Consider the following 13,955-nt stretch of genomic DNA (forward strand, 5'->3'; position numbering starts at 1 on the left):
TTTTCATTGGCAAATTCCTCATTAACTTTGCCTGTCTTCCAGTTTAGGAGACCTTCCTTTTTTCTCTGTTTTAAAAGAGGGACAGAACTGATGTTCTTTGTCACTGAAGGGTGTCTTAATTCACAAAAGCATTAATACAAGAGAACTCAAATGGGAGATCCAGAACTTACTTTCTCCTTATGGTTTTCTGTCCCTCTGAACTGCAAAGGTTGTACTCTGCTGTTTTATGAGACCTATGGAAAGAACTCAATGGAGCAGAGCGGTTTGCCTCGATATGCCCTGTTTGCAGAAGACAGTATAGTTCAGTCTGTTCCAGAGCATCCCAAGAAAGAAAACGTGTTCTGTCTCAGCAATTCATTTGGAGATGTCTACCTATTTCAGGTAACAGTATGCTTACATAACTTTGTTGTTGTTTCCATTTTAGGATGCGTTTGCGCACATGCATGTATATGATTGTATGTACATACACATGCACATACACACATTATGCTTGTGCCTTTGACTTACAAATAATAGCATAATTACACTATTAAACTATACTATTACATTATTGATTTAAGTATATGATATACCTTCAGGTATATGGTATTACACCAGTTGGCCCAGTCAGTTATGGTTCAGAAATAAAAAGAACAAAGATCACAAATCTACAAGACACTTTTGCTACCTGGTTGTTACAAGCTTCTAGAAAACCAGCTTTATTATCAGTTTTTTTCACATCTATTATCATTCTACCCTTACAGAATGGTGCGCTCAACCCTGAACCTGCTGGTTTCAAAGACAGTTAGCTTGAGCAAGATGCTGAAAAAAGAAGGCTAAAAATAATATAAAGGTCTTGGCTGCTTAACTGCACTGGTGGAAATGTTAATAAAGAACAGTAATACGTGGCAGTAACCTGCATAGAAACTTCTTGATTCATAGGCACACTTGTAAATATCTCCAGAGTGACTTTGTGCAGATGTATTCACTTTACCTGTCTGTCCTCTGTCCACTAACTTCTCATTTTTTAAGTAAGCAAACACCTCAGACCTTACTTGTAAAATCTCTATTGCCATGTTACCTGCAGACGAGGTGGTTTATCTTTGAAATCTGGTGGGTTTTACCTTAATTGAAGGGTTGAAGGACACAAGTCACACCTTTCCCACAGCTCATGGGACTCTGTTCTGCTCCTGGAGCCCTCACATCTTGCAGGTCTAAGAAGCAGAAGCTGAAGGTTGGAGGCAAGTCATGACAGAGTGCAGGAAAAGCTCACACTTCCTTTGTTTACAGAGTTTTAAAGATAAACCCGTATTTCAGTTGTTTTAAGATAAAGTGCCTAAGATCACAGTGAACCTGTCAAGCACTTCATGTCCTAGAGCTGCTAATCTTTAGATCTTTTTTTTACTGCTCTTCTCTGCTCATAATGTTGCGCCATTGATTTGTTTCACAGGCAACAAGCCAGACGGATCTGGAAAACTGGGTTACTGCCATACATTCAGCCTGCGCTTCCCTCTTTGCGAAGAAGCTTGGGAAAGAGGACACTGTCAGGCTGCTGAAAAACCAAACCAAGAGTCTCTTCCAGAAGATCGACATGGATGGCAAGATGAAAAAGATGGCAGAGTTGCAGCTCTCGATAGTTAGTGATCCAAAAAACAGGAAAGCCATAGAGAATCAGGTACTGGAAACTATTTTTACAGGAACATATTTTTCATTGTTTCTTGCTTTGAGCTCTGCCTGTCTGTGCTTTCTAGGCCTGAGAGTAATTGCGATGGGGATAGCTGGCACGGTAGTTATAATTATTGCCAGGTTTCTACAGCAATCCAGAGCAGTGCAGGAGGTAGGTGCCTCAAAGCTGAGGATCAGACCGATCTGGTTTATGAGCACAAAGCTATTTCTTTTCTTTTCTGGAAAAAATGTAATTAATTTTCACTGGTTTATGATATACTTAGCTGTTAATAATACTTACCCGTTTCGTGGCATACCAGAGAATATACAGCATGTTCTGTGAATTCATTTAATTTATTGGTGAATTGCAATAGAGATTTAAGAATAGGTACTTAGCAATACTGTTCTGCACCATAAGACAGGATATGAAGAATACTTTATCCAAAGAAAACCGGAGGAAGGACTGAGGCAGACAAAACCATGTGCTTCATGGTTTGTTGAAATTTAGCCCTGACTAGAAGGCCAGGATCCACTGGGCTTCTTAAAAAGCCCTGTAGGAGTCTAAATGAGAACAAGGAAGTCAAGGCTGGAGTTCTCCCTCCTAGGTGAAAAAGCACTGCTGTGAGTACCGCTGGCAGCCACTGGAGCATTATACCAGTATCAATTCAAAGGAAAGGGGGACACGCAGTCACTAACAGCACTTCTTGTAACACTGTCTGGTTACATGCTGGGAATTTTTTATCTCAGTATCTCAGTATAAGCCCAGGCCCATCACTGCTTATCTTGGGAGAGCTAACATACTAAAGGCAAGATCTTTGCCCATGGCTGGAGCAGACCATCTGTTTGCATCCAGACTTGTGTCTAGATTAATTTTGTTGCAGCAAGAAATGGGCTGAGTCATCAGTTGCCTCCCCCTGCAAATCCAAGTATGTCTTCTGAATACCTGATGCGTTATGCTGATCGCAGTTTCATGTTATGGTGGTAGGAATGCCTGAATCTTGGCTAAAGCAGCAGCTTAGTGCTGAGGAAGATTCACCACTAAGATTTGTTTTAAAACAGGAACTGGAACAGCTCCCCCAGAATTTAGTGTTTGTGAGATTTTAGCCAAGCCGTGCCCGAGACAAGAGGTAGGGCAGATTGATAAGCAGCTAGAACTGTTCCTCAGTGAAAATGGTCACCCTGTTGTCTGTATATTGGTGCATAGACATCAGGCCTTACTCTGCTCTCACATCTAGCACATGAACCAGGAATCATTCCAGTGATACCTTATGGAAGTACATCGTGAGGTGTTGACATCTTGCCAGTGTCCCCAGTTTTGCGGGCAGCAACTGGCAAAAGATGCTTTAATTAGACATGCTCAGTGTTCAGGCAAAGACCTCACTACCCAGGGCTTCTCGTGTACTAAACTTGCCTAGTAGTTCAGCCTAATAGGTCTGTGGACTGAGGTTGCTGTATCTTTTATTTTATTAGGCCATTAACAGAAGACATCTGGTAATGTTGACTGGTATTTGAGAGCGCATCCTTACCTGCCTTTCCAGTCAGGGTAGCTGTGGCTCTGTCATTACTTTAGACTGCACATTATGGCCTCTGGAATAGCAACTGAAGTGTATTTCCTTTGATCCAATACAGCAATAATTATGTTTCTTTGGTTAGTGGAACAATTTTAGTTTCAGGAATTTGATGCTTATAATATTTTAAATTCTTACTATATTGGCTTGAACTTGATGAAGGGCAGACTGACTGGTACTGACTACACTTCAGTCAGAAGCTGTATGAGCAGAGTTCAAAAAGTATGCAGGTTTGTGTAGGGGTTTGTGGTGCAGATGTTCATAAGCCCTTTGAGTGCTCAGATGTTTATAATTTATTTCCAGGTCACTTTATTTCATTGTCCACAGCCTAGTGAGGTGAACGGCAGAAAAACATTAAGCATCTTTTTATTGCAGTAGGTTTTGAGACCTAGAAGAATATACAGCTTTCTAGAGATGTCGAGTGCTTGACACACGATGCACTGAGGAAACATCCTGATGTATATTAACTCAATTTACCCCTTCCCTCATTAGATATTGACGCTAGTAGTTTATTTAGGGTCAGCTGAAGACTATTAATGATGCTGTCTTATACCTGCTAATTAGATGTTCTGTCCTTGAATGACTGCCATTGCTTTCCAGCTGAGTCCCTGGAAGAAGTTGGCTGCATTCTGCTGGAACTGAAATCCACTAGGGCTGTAGAAGATTTATTCCTGTTAATCTTCTGTCTATGAATGTCTCAAAACACTGAATGAGGGCAAACCAGTGAGACAAAGAGTGAGATGGATCATGTGCAAACATCCACTAGTTAGGAAACAAAAGATTTCTAATGAGGCTTTTCTCCAGTCTTGATCCCTTTGATCTCTATGAAATCTCTCCTTACAGTTGCTGAAGGTTTGTTAGCAAAGTCGCTTCAGAGAAAAGTCAATAGATAACTGGGGTTCCTAATCTTTTGATTTGATGTCTCAGAGATGGGCTTTTGCAAAGAAAAAAAAAAATCTTGTTCTAATTAGTAACAGAGAATTCTTAATATACTTAGTAAGCTAACAATTTAAAAAAAACAGTATTCCTGAGGGAGAAGTCTGTGTGCATGTAGCTCAGTTGTTTAGTAACTGTGGTTGGTTAGTTGTCTTTTTCCCACTTTGAGTAACAAGAGGAATACAAATTCTGGGTTTGGTTTTGTGTAAATTTGGTGGCGTTTTCAATCATGTGGCAGTTATGTTTGATTCCTTGGTGCTGAAGTATATTGTATTGGCAATACTGTAGTTTATAAGTATGCCCTACATCCCATCCTGGAAAACTTCACTGGTGATATATTTTGGGAAGTCAGTGGAAATAGTGTGATTGACTTTGGAAGGACCACGGTGCTTTTTTATGTAGAAAGATGAGGCACAGTCTTAATTTATTCTCACTGGGGAATTATCTTGGAAACTGATTTCTATATCCTTTCTCCTTTTCTTTCCTCTTCCTCAGAAAAGCAACCACCCAACCTCAACTTTCTATTTTGTTTCACATCTGTGTTGATTTAAAACCAATAATTCTCTGCTGAAGACATATTTCACAGGGTTTTGCAAGCAAGCAAAAGCTTTTCTTGTTTCACAGTTACCGTCACCTGAAAGGCAGTTGCTGTAAGGAAACCTGGACTTCTAAAATTCCTATAGGTATTTTAATTTACATACATGTTTCTTTTTTGTGTCCAGCAAAGGGACTGGAGAAGTTCATCTCATACTATCTTTTATATTTGGGGGATTTGCAGGCTAGCGATTGATAAAGCTAGTACTGAACAGAAGTGCAGATAAAAAAATAACAAGGGAAATGTTGGTTTTCTTGTGAAATGATTGTTGTAGAGACTTGATGCCTTTGAACTGGTTGAGAAATATCTTCAGCCTTGCAGCCTAGGTCAGGGATTCGCTGTACCTGGATTTACTTGTCCAATAATAGTAATAGGCTTAGTAACTGTTTAAGAGAAAATGGCAGCCCTTCACGTTGGTATCGTTGGGCAGTTTAGAAGAGATCAATTGAAGCATCTGCAAGAGCGATGTACATACAGCAGCCAGTCCCAGTAGGCCACTGGCAGTGTGGCTGGAAATCCCGAGTCTGCACATACTACCTATAGCCATATGCGTTTATATTACTATATGCAACAAATATGTTGTGGGTGGTGGCTTCCCCCCAGGGTGTAACTTCTCCCCTAAACTGAAGAGAATTAGGATGAAAGGTAGCGAGTTTGAAAATCCCCTAGTGCCGAGATTAATTTCAAAGCCCGTATTTAAAAAACTAGTTTTCCTAGCTGTTTAATCTGCTACAGAAATCACAGTGTTCCCTGTGACTATGGAGCCCTGTCTAACTGCTACTGAACTTAGTGAAAGGCATTATTAGCATTTATTCAGAGCTCTGTTAACAAAATGTTGCACCTTAAGTAAAAACTGGGGCTGTCTGTGCCTGTGGGACTGGTTTTAATGGGATGGAAAATCTACCTCAGTGAGGGCACTGCAGCTCTGGGTGTATTTTATGTACTTGTTACATAAATCTATTCTGTTGTCTCAATTTAGAACAATAATATGAATAATAGTTGCTTAAAAGCATTCTGGGTTTTTCTCTTCAAATTTTAGTATGTTGGTATAATGTTTTCCAAGCTATTCAGACATTTCTGACGTGATTCATGTTTTCTGTGCACATGATACTTAACTTACTTATCAGATGGGTTATGAACATAGGTATTTACTTGCAGGCACTGAAATGATGAGGCATTAATGAGAAGAACAGGCACATGCTGGGAGCTATTTTTTATGGAAGTTTTTGTATGTGTCCTACAACTAAAAGTAGTTTATCTGTTACCATGAAAAAAGCAGGGGGATCAGTAAGGTGGTGGTCTGTTTACTCTGGGTAGTCATTAAATCCATTAGTGCCTTTCATTCCCTTCCCTGTAGTGGTCTCTGGCTTTTTATACAGAGTTCATTACATTGTTTTGTTTAAAATGTACCTGATTCTTTCTCTTTTCTCTCACATGTATAGGAAGATGATTGGAATAGTTTGGGCAATTTTATTCTTTGGGCTCCCCAAAGCCCAAATTTCATGTCTTAATTTTCTATAAAGCATCTGATGAAATATTGGCTGACATTCAGATAAAAACTCACAATAATAACACTGACAGAGAATCTATTCAGGGAACTTTGCTAGCACTTACCAGTTTTCCTGCATACAGATTCAATTTGAATTGCAATACAAAGTTAGTTTTCTTTCTTCCATACCTTCCTAAATTAAAAAAAAACATTACCTAAACTTGTTAGAACAGGTCTTCATTTTGGGTGGTCTTTGAACTGGCTAGAGCAGAGCTCTGTTTTCTGAGAGCTTCAGTATGATTTCTTTACAGGTGTCACTCGTCAGTGTAGGATGGTCCCTCCCTACACCACTAGCAAAATCCTTCTCTTTAGTAGTAGTAGACTGTCACTAAGGAATGAGGTGAGTAGGCAGTCAGAAAGTTAGGGAAGGTCACGTCCATTTCCCTCAATGCTGTAATTACTGTTTTGCAGGTGAGTGAATTTCTGTCTTTGTTTCACAAAGTTTTAGTATAAAATAATGAAAAATGAATAAACTGTTACAGAATGTGGAATTGCATAGCATTATTTCATACAATAAAGCTGGTGGGGGAGTGTGTACAGAAAGGGCTGGTTTTCTGATTTTTGGGGAGGGCCAGCTGGGGACTAAGATTCAGTGGCTTTCTTAATTACATCCCTAGCTGTAGATGTACATGTGGTACCGCAAGTTTTAATCAGTTTATTGACAAGAATGTAAATTGGGTACACGTGTGTGCACTTTTGTGCTATCACTGGTATTGGGAATAAGATTTCCTCTGTCTGTTTTGGTTAGAAATTATGAAAATTCTGTCCTTCCAAACCAAGCAGAAAGATTGCATTTATTGTAAAAAAGCTGTTGTCTTCTTATTTCAGGAAGTTTTCTTAACCATTTTTAAAGTCACTAGGCAGAATGAAGAACAAAGGGTATTGTTAATTGCACATCATTGTTGATGTACTCTATCACATTCCTTTTATTTCTTTCAACCAAATGTTATGACAGCATCTCTGTAGTGTCCTTTAAAGTAATGGAATTTCTGGGAGAGTGATGGTTTTGCTTTTTAAAGTTCTTTTTAGGAAGTAATGACAATAAAAATCTTTCCCGTGTCCCCAGAAACCAAGTGACTCATTTATCCAGATGGGTACAATATGAATTGTGTCTGAGAACCAGGGACTGGAATGCAGAGTTTGGTGGTGTTTGTAATGTGGTTGAAAAGCTGTTCGTATAGAAAAGTGGCAGAAGTTTCTTTTAAATCCATAGAGTTCCCTGCATCAGCTTGCAGAGACATTTTCCATCTGGGAAGAAGATGTTGCGTAGGGGAAGATTTTGAATTTTTACTGCTATAGATAGTTAATTGTATCAACGAGGAGCTCGTGTTTCTGCATGGTATATTACTAAATCCAATCAGTTTCAGAGGCTTAAGCACTCAGTTTTCTCAGAGTTTGGCCCTCCTCTCTGTGCATCTTTTCTTTTGTGCTGCCTTAAAGAACTGCCAAGTGGAAAACTGGTATTTTGTTGTCAGGTGAGCTATCCAGGAAGTTTCTTCCATCCTTCCTCTAGGTCCTTTAGAAGTATTGCTACCTTGAGTTCATATGGTGTCATTTCTGGCACTGCTTTCACCATTCACATACTGATTTGGATTTTATTATGTGGAACTCTTCTTACTTGGTACAGAACAGATTTTTGAAAATGAGACAGTCCTTCCGCAGCCCTGCAAAAGACACTGTTTGGACTGTAGTATAAGAAGGATAAGGAGCCGGTGACTTTCCCTGAGCCACACTGTTGGCACTGCCTTCACTGGGACGGTCAGGGCCCTCTCTTTTACAGTCTGAAAACCTCAAGCATGTTCGAATGGAGGTAGAGGTGCCACTAGAAATGTCACCTGCAGAGAGAACTGTATAGCATATAGGAACTGTGGATCCCCATGTCACCTGCTGGAAACCACTGCCTTTCCAAAGCTTTTTCTGTAGAGTTTACCTATAGAGAACCTAGCAGGGTTATTGAATTAACAGAGACCGGCTTTCAACCATCTTCCTTTAGCTCATCTGTTTGTGTGATTTCAAATTTAATTAATTTATGATTGTTTCTTAGTGGCTGAATAGATTTTTCACCACATTGCGAGGAGAATTGACTATTTATGTTCTGAAAATGATCATTACTGCTAAAGTACTGCCAGAAGTACCACACTGATGTTCCTTTGTATGTTAACTCTTAAAAACTCATTCCTGAACTCACTCATGCAAAAGCTCATCCTCTCATGTAGCACTCCCCACATAGTTACTTTCTTGTCCCTGTGCCTTGTTCCTTGCATGAGTTCCCCTGGTGGCCTGGGCTAAATAATTCATGCCCCTAACTCTTAAGGCTTCCCACATTTTACTCCTTTCTGTCCCTTTGCCACAGCCTCCTTTTTCTCTCTGACTTACAGGGATCCTATTAGGCCAAATAAATTTACTGGGGTGGCCCCTCCTGGCCGTTCTCGCAGTCATGCTGCCACTAAACCTAGAAATCCTTGCCGAACATTTGCCTGTACTGAGAATGACATCCTCCCTTTCCTCTAGGAACAGCTTGAGATGCTTTTCCTAGAAATTGACATGGAGGTTTTGAAGCAGTGTCCGAAAGAGGATGGTTTGGGATGCCCTGGGTGCTGCAGCTGACGGTGCAGGCAAGCACAGCAGTGGAGCAGGTCACACGAGAAGTGTTTCACAAGTGCTCGCAGGTTTTGGCACAGCTCGAACAATGGGCCTTATCTCCTGCAGACTGGCTTTGTGCTGCTGGTAGCCTTTGTCACCCATTCCATTCTCACGGCTGTCTGGTGCATCCGCTTTTTCCTGCTCGCTTTCGAGCAGATTTCAAAAGGGCTGTTTTGTCTGTGCATGATGAAGTTAAGTCCTTGAGCCGTCTTTTGGGCGGTCCTCCCACGTGGGGCAGAGATTTGCCTTACACAATAGCAGAATAAGGAGTGCAGCAGTTAGTCTGTAGGCTGTAAATTAACTTCATGGACCAGGTCATACTGTGCTTTGAAGTTGTTGCTTCTTTATTTGTGTGCTTCCCCTGTTTAGTCTTCAACAATATAAATCTTTAGAAAGAATTATCATAGTTTAAAAGGCTTAGACAAATAGCAGCTGGTATTGGTTCGTGGTCTTCGATTGGTTCCAGACATCCCTGGTTTTGATAAGACTACAAGACAATCCCAGAAATTCCCTGCCTACAGCTTTTGCTAATGCCATTAAATGTAACATCACGATTACCAATGCTTTTGGAGCTGATTAGCTAGCATCCTGCATGACTGATAAACACCTTAATTTAATTATTTCTTCTGAATGTCCTCATGTTGTACCCCACTCCCCCTTCTTAGGTAATCTTTATTTTAAAATAAAACTTAGTACAAATGTATAATGGGGATTTTGGAGAAGGCCTCAGAAACACAAGGGTGCCAGTGTTCAGCTCATGCTCAATGGAGGCAGAATGCTCCACTTCAGCAGCGCCCAAAACAAGCCTTGCTCTGTTCCTGAGCTATTCAAAGTTGGATTGGCTTTGTACCCACGGAGGTGTCATCCCACAGGAAAAGACTTCACCTGAGCTTGTAGCTTTTGGCTTTGTGAAAAGCTGACAACCATGTTTTCGTTCTAGTTCGATGTTGACACAGTGAAAGAGCTTGTCACAAAACCTCCTATTGGAGTCGTCCCATGCGTAAAGTACTGGCAAGCAGAAAAACGATCTGTGAGCAGTGTCTGAGAGCACAGAAGGAAGCAAAATAAAGGGCAATGATTGAATAAACCCAAGAAAAAATGACAGTTCTTTATGGGGGCGCAAAAGATGCATTTATGAATGTCTGTGGTGAGGGATTAGATCAAGCATCTTTGTTATGTGTATGTCTCTGTCCTTTTCCTCTGGACTTTTAGGAATTGCTTTCATTACAAGCTTTTGGAATTCTGTCTTTTGCTTTTAATAGTCATTCCCTGAAAGTTTTTGGGGGTTTTTTTCAGTGTAGTGTAAATTACAATTTTGCATTCACAGTATATTGTCTTCCCTTTCTTCGCCCTACCTGCCAGATAAGTATTTGGCTTCAAAAGTATTGCCATAAGTGACACCGCAGTCTGTGAGCACATGCGTAGGGAAGCCAGACTAGGTAAGGTCTCTATCAGCTGTGGTACGAGTCTTAGCGCCGTTTTGTTAACAGGGCCTTCTTCACCCTTTGCTCACTTCTTCATTGTTGAAAGTAAGAGGCAAGATGTGCCTTGTGGTATTTGGCAGCATTATAAGGGAACTGAACTGATTTTGCTTCTAGACGAGCCTGTGGGTCATAGTCTGCCTGAGATTTTTATTATACTTATCAATTTGTTTTCTAAGTCACAAAGGTGCTTGCCCCAACCTTGGCTAATCTCAGTGTAACGAGCTAACGTCCTGTGTGCACAGGGGCGTGTGGGGTGTGCCGGCGAAAGGTATGAAGTCAACATGTGTTGGAGAAAACGTGATGAGCTTTCTCCACAGCCCTAAACCACTTGTTGGACAACCAACATGCGGTGATTGGAGCTGACACTGGAAGATCAGTGTTGTCAGGGGATTTTAACAACCTTCAGTAGTACGTGAACTTGGTATACATTAACTTAATGAACATGCCTTTTCTGCCTTCCCATGTGTGAATGTGCCTACTCTGTTAAACACAGCCGCCTTTTTATTTGTACTGTTGATCAGTATCAAGGTATATTGTACACTGTGAAGCAGATTTTAGCTGCAGCTACCAATCTGTAAGTTGGGGAAGTAAGAAGCAAAATTTGACTTTTGTGCAGTGCATAAGAATCGTAAGTGTCTGCGTAGATGAGTGTGTATCTACTTGTACCAATACTTGACGTCTGTCATCTAAGCCTTGATTCAGAACTTTGCCTAGGAAATATTTGAGACTTCACTTCCCTAATTGTACATTGAAACTGGATTAAGTGGTCTGTTAGATCGCATATGCCTCTGTTAGAAGTGTTTAAAATTGCATGAAGGGTAGGTATACATTCTTGCTTTTGATCCAGTGGTTGGTATTGCACATATATAGCTCATTTTTGACGTTTGCCTGAGTGTAAGCATGCCTTAGCCTGTTAGTCAGGTAAAGAACTGCACATCCTTGTGTTGCCAATATTGTCTGCTCTTTACAGATGGAGAGGCCATAGGACAATAGTAAAGAATGAGCAGGACCTATCAGAGTAACTACCAAGCTTTGCACAGTGCCTTCGCTTTTACAGTGCATTAGCGTAGCTATGCTGCTTTGCTTTCAGCCAGCCAGCTATCCAATCTAAGCTCGTAAAAATGAAGGAAACAAAACTAATCTCCAAAAAGGAGAGAAAGAAGGGAGGCGGGGTGCAGGGGGGAAGCGCCTTTGTGAACCACAGGGTTGTGTTTTTATGTAACTGCTTTTGTGGCTATCAAACTACCCAAAGTTCACAGTATGTTCATCTTGTCAGTATGCATTTAAGACCACCAGCTTTGTTTTATTTCAAGCCATCTTTTGGGTTGATGTAACACAATATGACTGAATGTGTTTTGGCATGGAATAACTAATCTAATCCATATACTACCAGATGAAAGCAATTTACTGTGGGTTTGGGGAAGAGCTCAAATTTTCAGCGCAGCCTACAAAGACATTTTTCCCCTTTTAATTGTCCCTTTTTATATCTAAACAGATCCAGCAATGGGAACAGAACCTGGAAAAATTTAACATGGACCTTTTCCGAATGCGATGTTACCTAGCCAGTTTGCAAGGTGGGGAGCTCCCAAACCCAAAGAGTCTTTTGGCTGCTGCCAGTCGTCCTTCAAAATTGGCACTGGGGCGGCTCGGCATTTTCTCTGTCTCATCCTTCCATGCACTGGTAAGTCCAAATGCACTTTTCATGGGTGTGTTACACAAAGCCATTGTTAATATTGTACTTAAATGTGGAATTGTGCTGGGGTAGTACATGGCTGCACCCACATGTGTTGCCTGGACAGCCCTGTTCCCTTCTCACACTTTCTGCCTGTTCTGTGACTGCAGATAATTTTTCTTTTACAGAGACAGACTTTTAAACCATGAGGAATATGTCCATAACTTTTTTTTGTCCCCAGAACTGGGTACTTCTGACCCATACTTAAAAAAAGAAACAAACCAAAATATTCCTCCAGAATATATGTAATAGAGTCATTGTGCTGAAATTTTGTCACTGCAATTTCACCTCCACTGAGTTAAGAGTTTAAAGTGTAGAGGAGCTAAGTTGCTTAGAGTGAAAAGAGCCTGACGCTGACATTTCTGAAAGTGGTTCAGGTGACTCTGGGTTGAGTTGATCTTTTTTGGAGGTCCAGATGGCTCCATTTTTCAGAAACAGTTTGATACCCTTCTGAAAAGGAAGTATTTTTAGAATAGGCTAAAACTACAAACAATCCAAAATTATAAGTGACTTTTAAAGAACAGTTAGCTGTGTTCACAAAGAAGAATGAGGGAGATCCTGATCCTCAGCTGCTATCACCCTGTTGGCTTAAAGGGAAGTAGGGCAGTAGCAGGTGCACCTCTGCTCTTTAAGCGTGGCAGGGCTGTGAGGCTGATTGTGGCAGGGAGGGGTGGGCGACATTTGCTGCGTGAGAAGTCAGTCTGAATAGTAGTCCTGAAAAGTCTTGTCAGGGAATGTTTCTCTCTGCCACTGCTTTTACCAGTGTGGTTTGTGTTGTTGCTTGTTAATAACTCAATGCCATAGCACGTTTATCTCCTACATTTGGCAATGTTGAGAGTCTTTCTTACAGTAGCAATTTCATATCTGAGTGATAGCTTATCATTCTTCTTCCAAGCCTTCTCATTAACTTATTTTTTTGTACAAAGCAATGTCTTCTCAGTTCCTCCCTTCCAATGAGCTTCTAATTTTGCCCCATGACGAAAAAATTACAGTCACACCACTGGAATACCAAAACAGGCATCACCACTGAAAGTTTAAAACATTGTCCTTGCACCTTGGCATATTAGATTGGGGTGAACTGAAGTAACTCTCCTTGATGCTTCAAGCTGAAATAACTGTCAATATTTTGCTGTTAGGAAAGTGATATAGGAAAGCCTGTCTCTGTGTTTACATAGATCTGCTCCAGGGATGAAGCTGCTCTCAGGAAACGTACCCTATCTCTGTCACAGAGGGTCCGAAATAAGAAGGGTTTATTTTCTTCGCTAAAAGGACTGGACACATTGGCAAGAAAAGGAAAAGAAAAGCGACCTTCCATAACTCAGGTAGATCTTATTACTGGGGACAGCATAGAGTGGCTTGCTTCTGCTGGGGCTCATCCTGTGAGGTGCTCTTGATGCACGGGGTGGGAGACATCTGTCCATCAAACCTGTGTTTGCAGTTTCAGTAGACATGGCAGACTTGCAATGGGAGAGTCACTTGTGAAGAGTATATATTGAATTTGGGGTTTCTTTGTGATAAGTAAGATTGGTGAATGAGGTTTTGACCCAGCGGGTTAGTTTATTATCACCAGCTCAAAACTATCAGTTACCACTTGTAATAAAACTTGTCCTCTGGCACGTTGCAAACTGCTTGGAAGTAGAGTTTCTTTGGAGATAGCCTGTATGCACGGTCCTTAACACAGTGTGTGCTGGCTTCTGACTGGAGCTCTGAAGTGCTATTGCAATTGAAATAGTAACACAGGTGAGTCTTCAAGGGAGAAAGAGGAGAGACTGCTGCAAAGACAGCTATCTTTGGCATAGCCCGT

General features: G+C 40.9%; 1 protein-coding gene across 4 annotated transcripts in view; it reads left to right on the top strand.

The window, feature by feature from the left end:
* The window catches only part of TIAM2 (TIAM Rac1 associated GEF 2), a 90,953-nt gene that overhangs the window by 13,548 nt on the left and 63,450 nt on the right, over positions 1-13,955 (top strand). For all 4 annotated transcript variants that reach the window (XM_056343272.1, XM_056343271.1, XM_056343274.1 and 1 more), the window contains exons 4-7: positions 209-381; positions 1,430-1,654; positions 11,915-12,100; positions 13,327-13,473. In XM_056343272.1, the coding sequence (XP_056199247.1) occupies positions 209-381; positions 1,430-1,654; positions 11,915-12,100; positions 13,327-13,473 (731 nt within the window). The remainder of the gene's footprint in view (positions 1-208; positions 382-1,429; positions 1,655-11,914; positions 12,101-13,326; positions 13,474-13,955) is intronic.

Source organism: Falco biarmicus, chromosome 6, assembly GCF_023638135.1.
Source record: "Falco biarmicus isolate bFalBia1 chromosome 6, bFalBia1.pri, whole genome shotgun sequence".
Classification (NCBI taxonomy): Eukaryota; Metazoa; Chordata; class Aves; order Falconiformes; family Falconidae; genus Falco; species Falco biarmicus.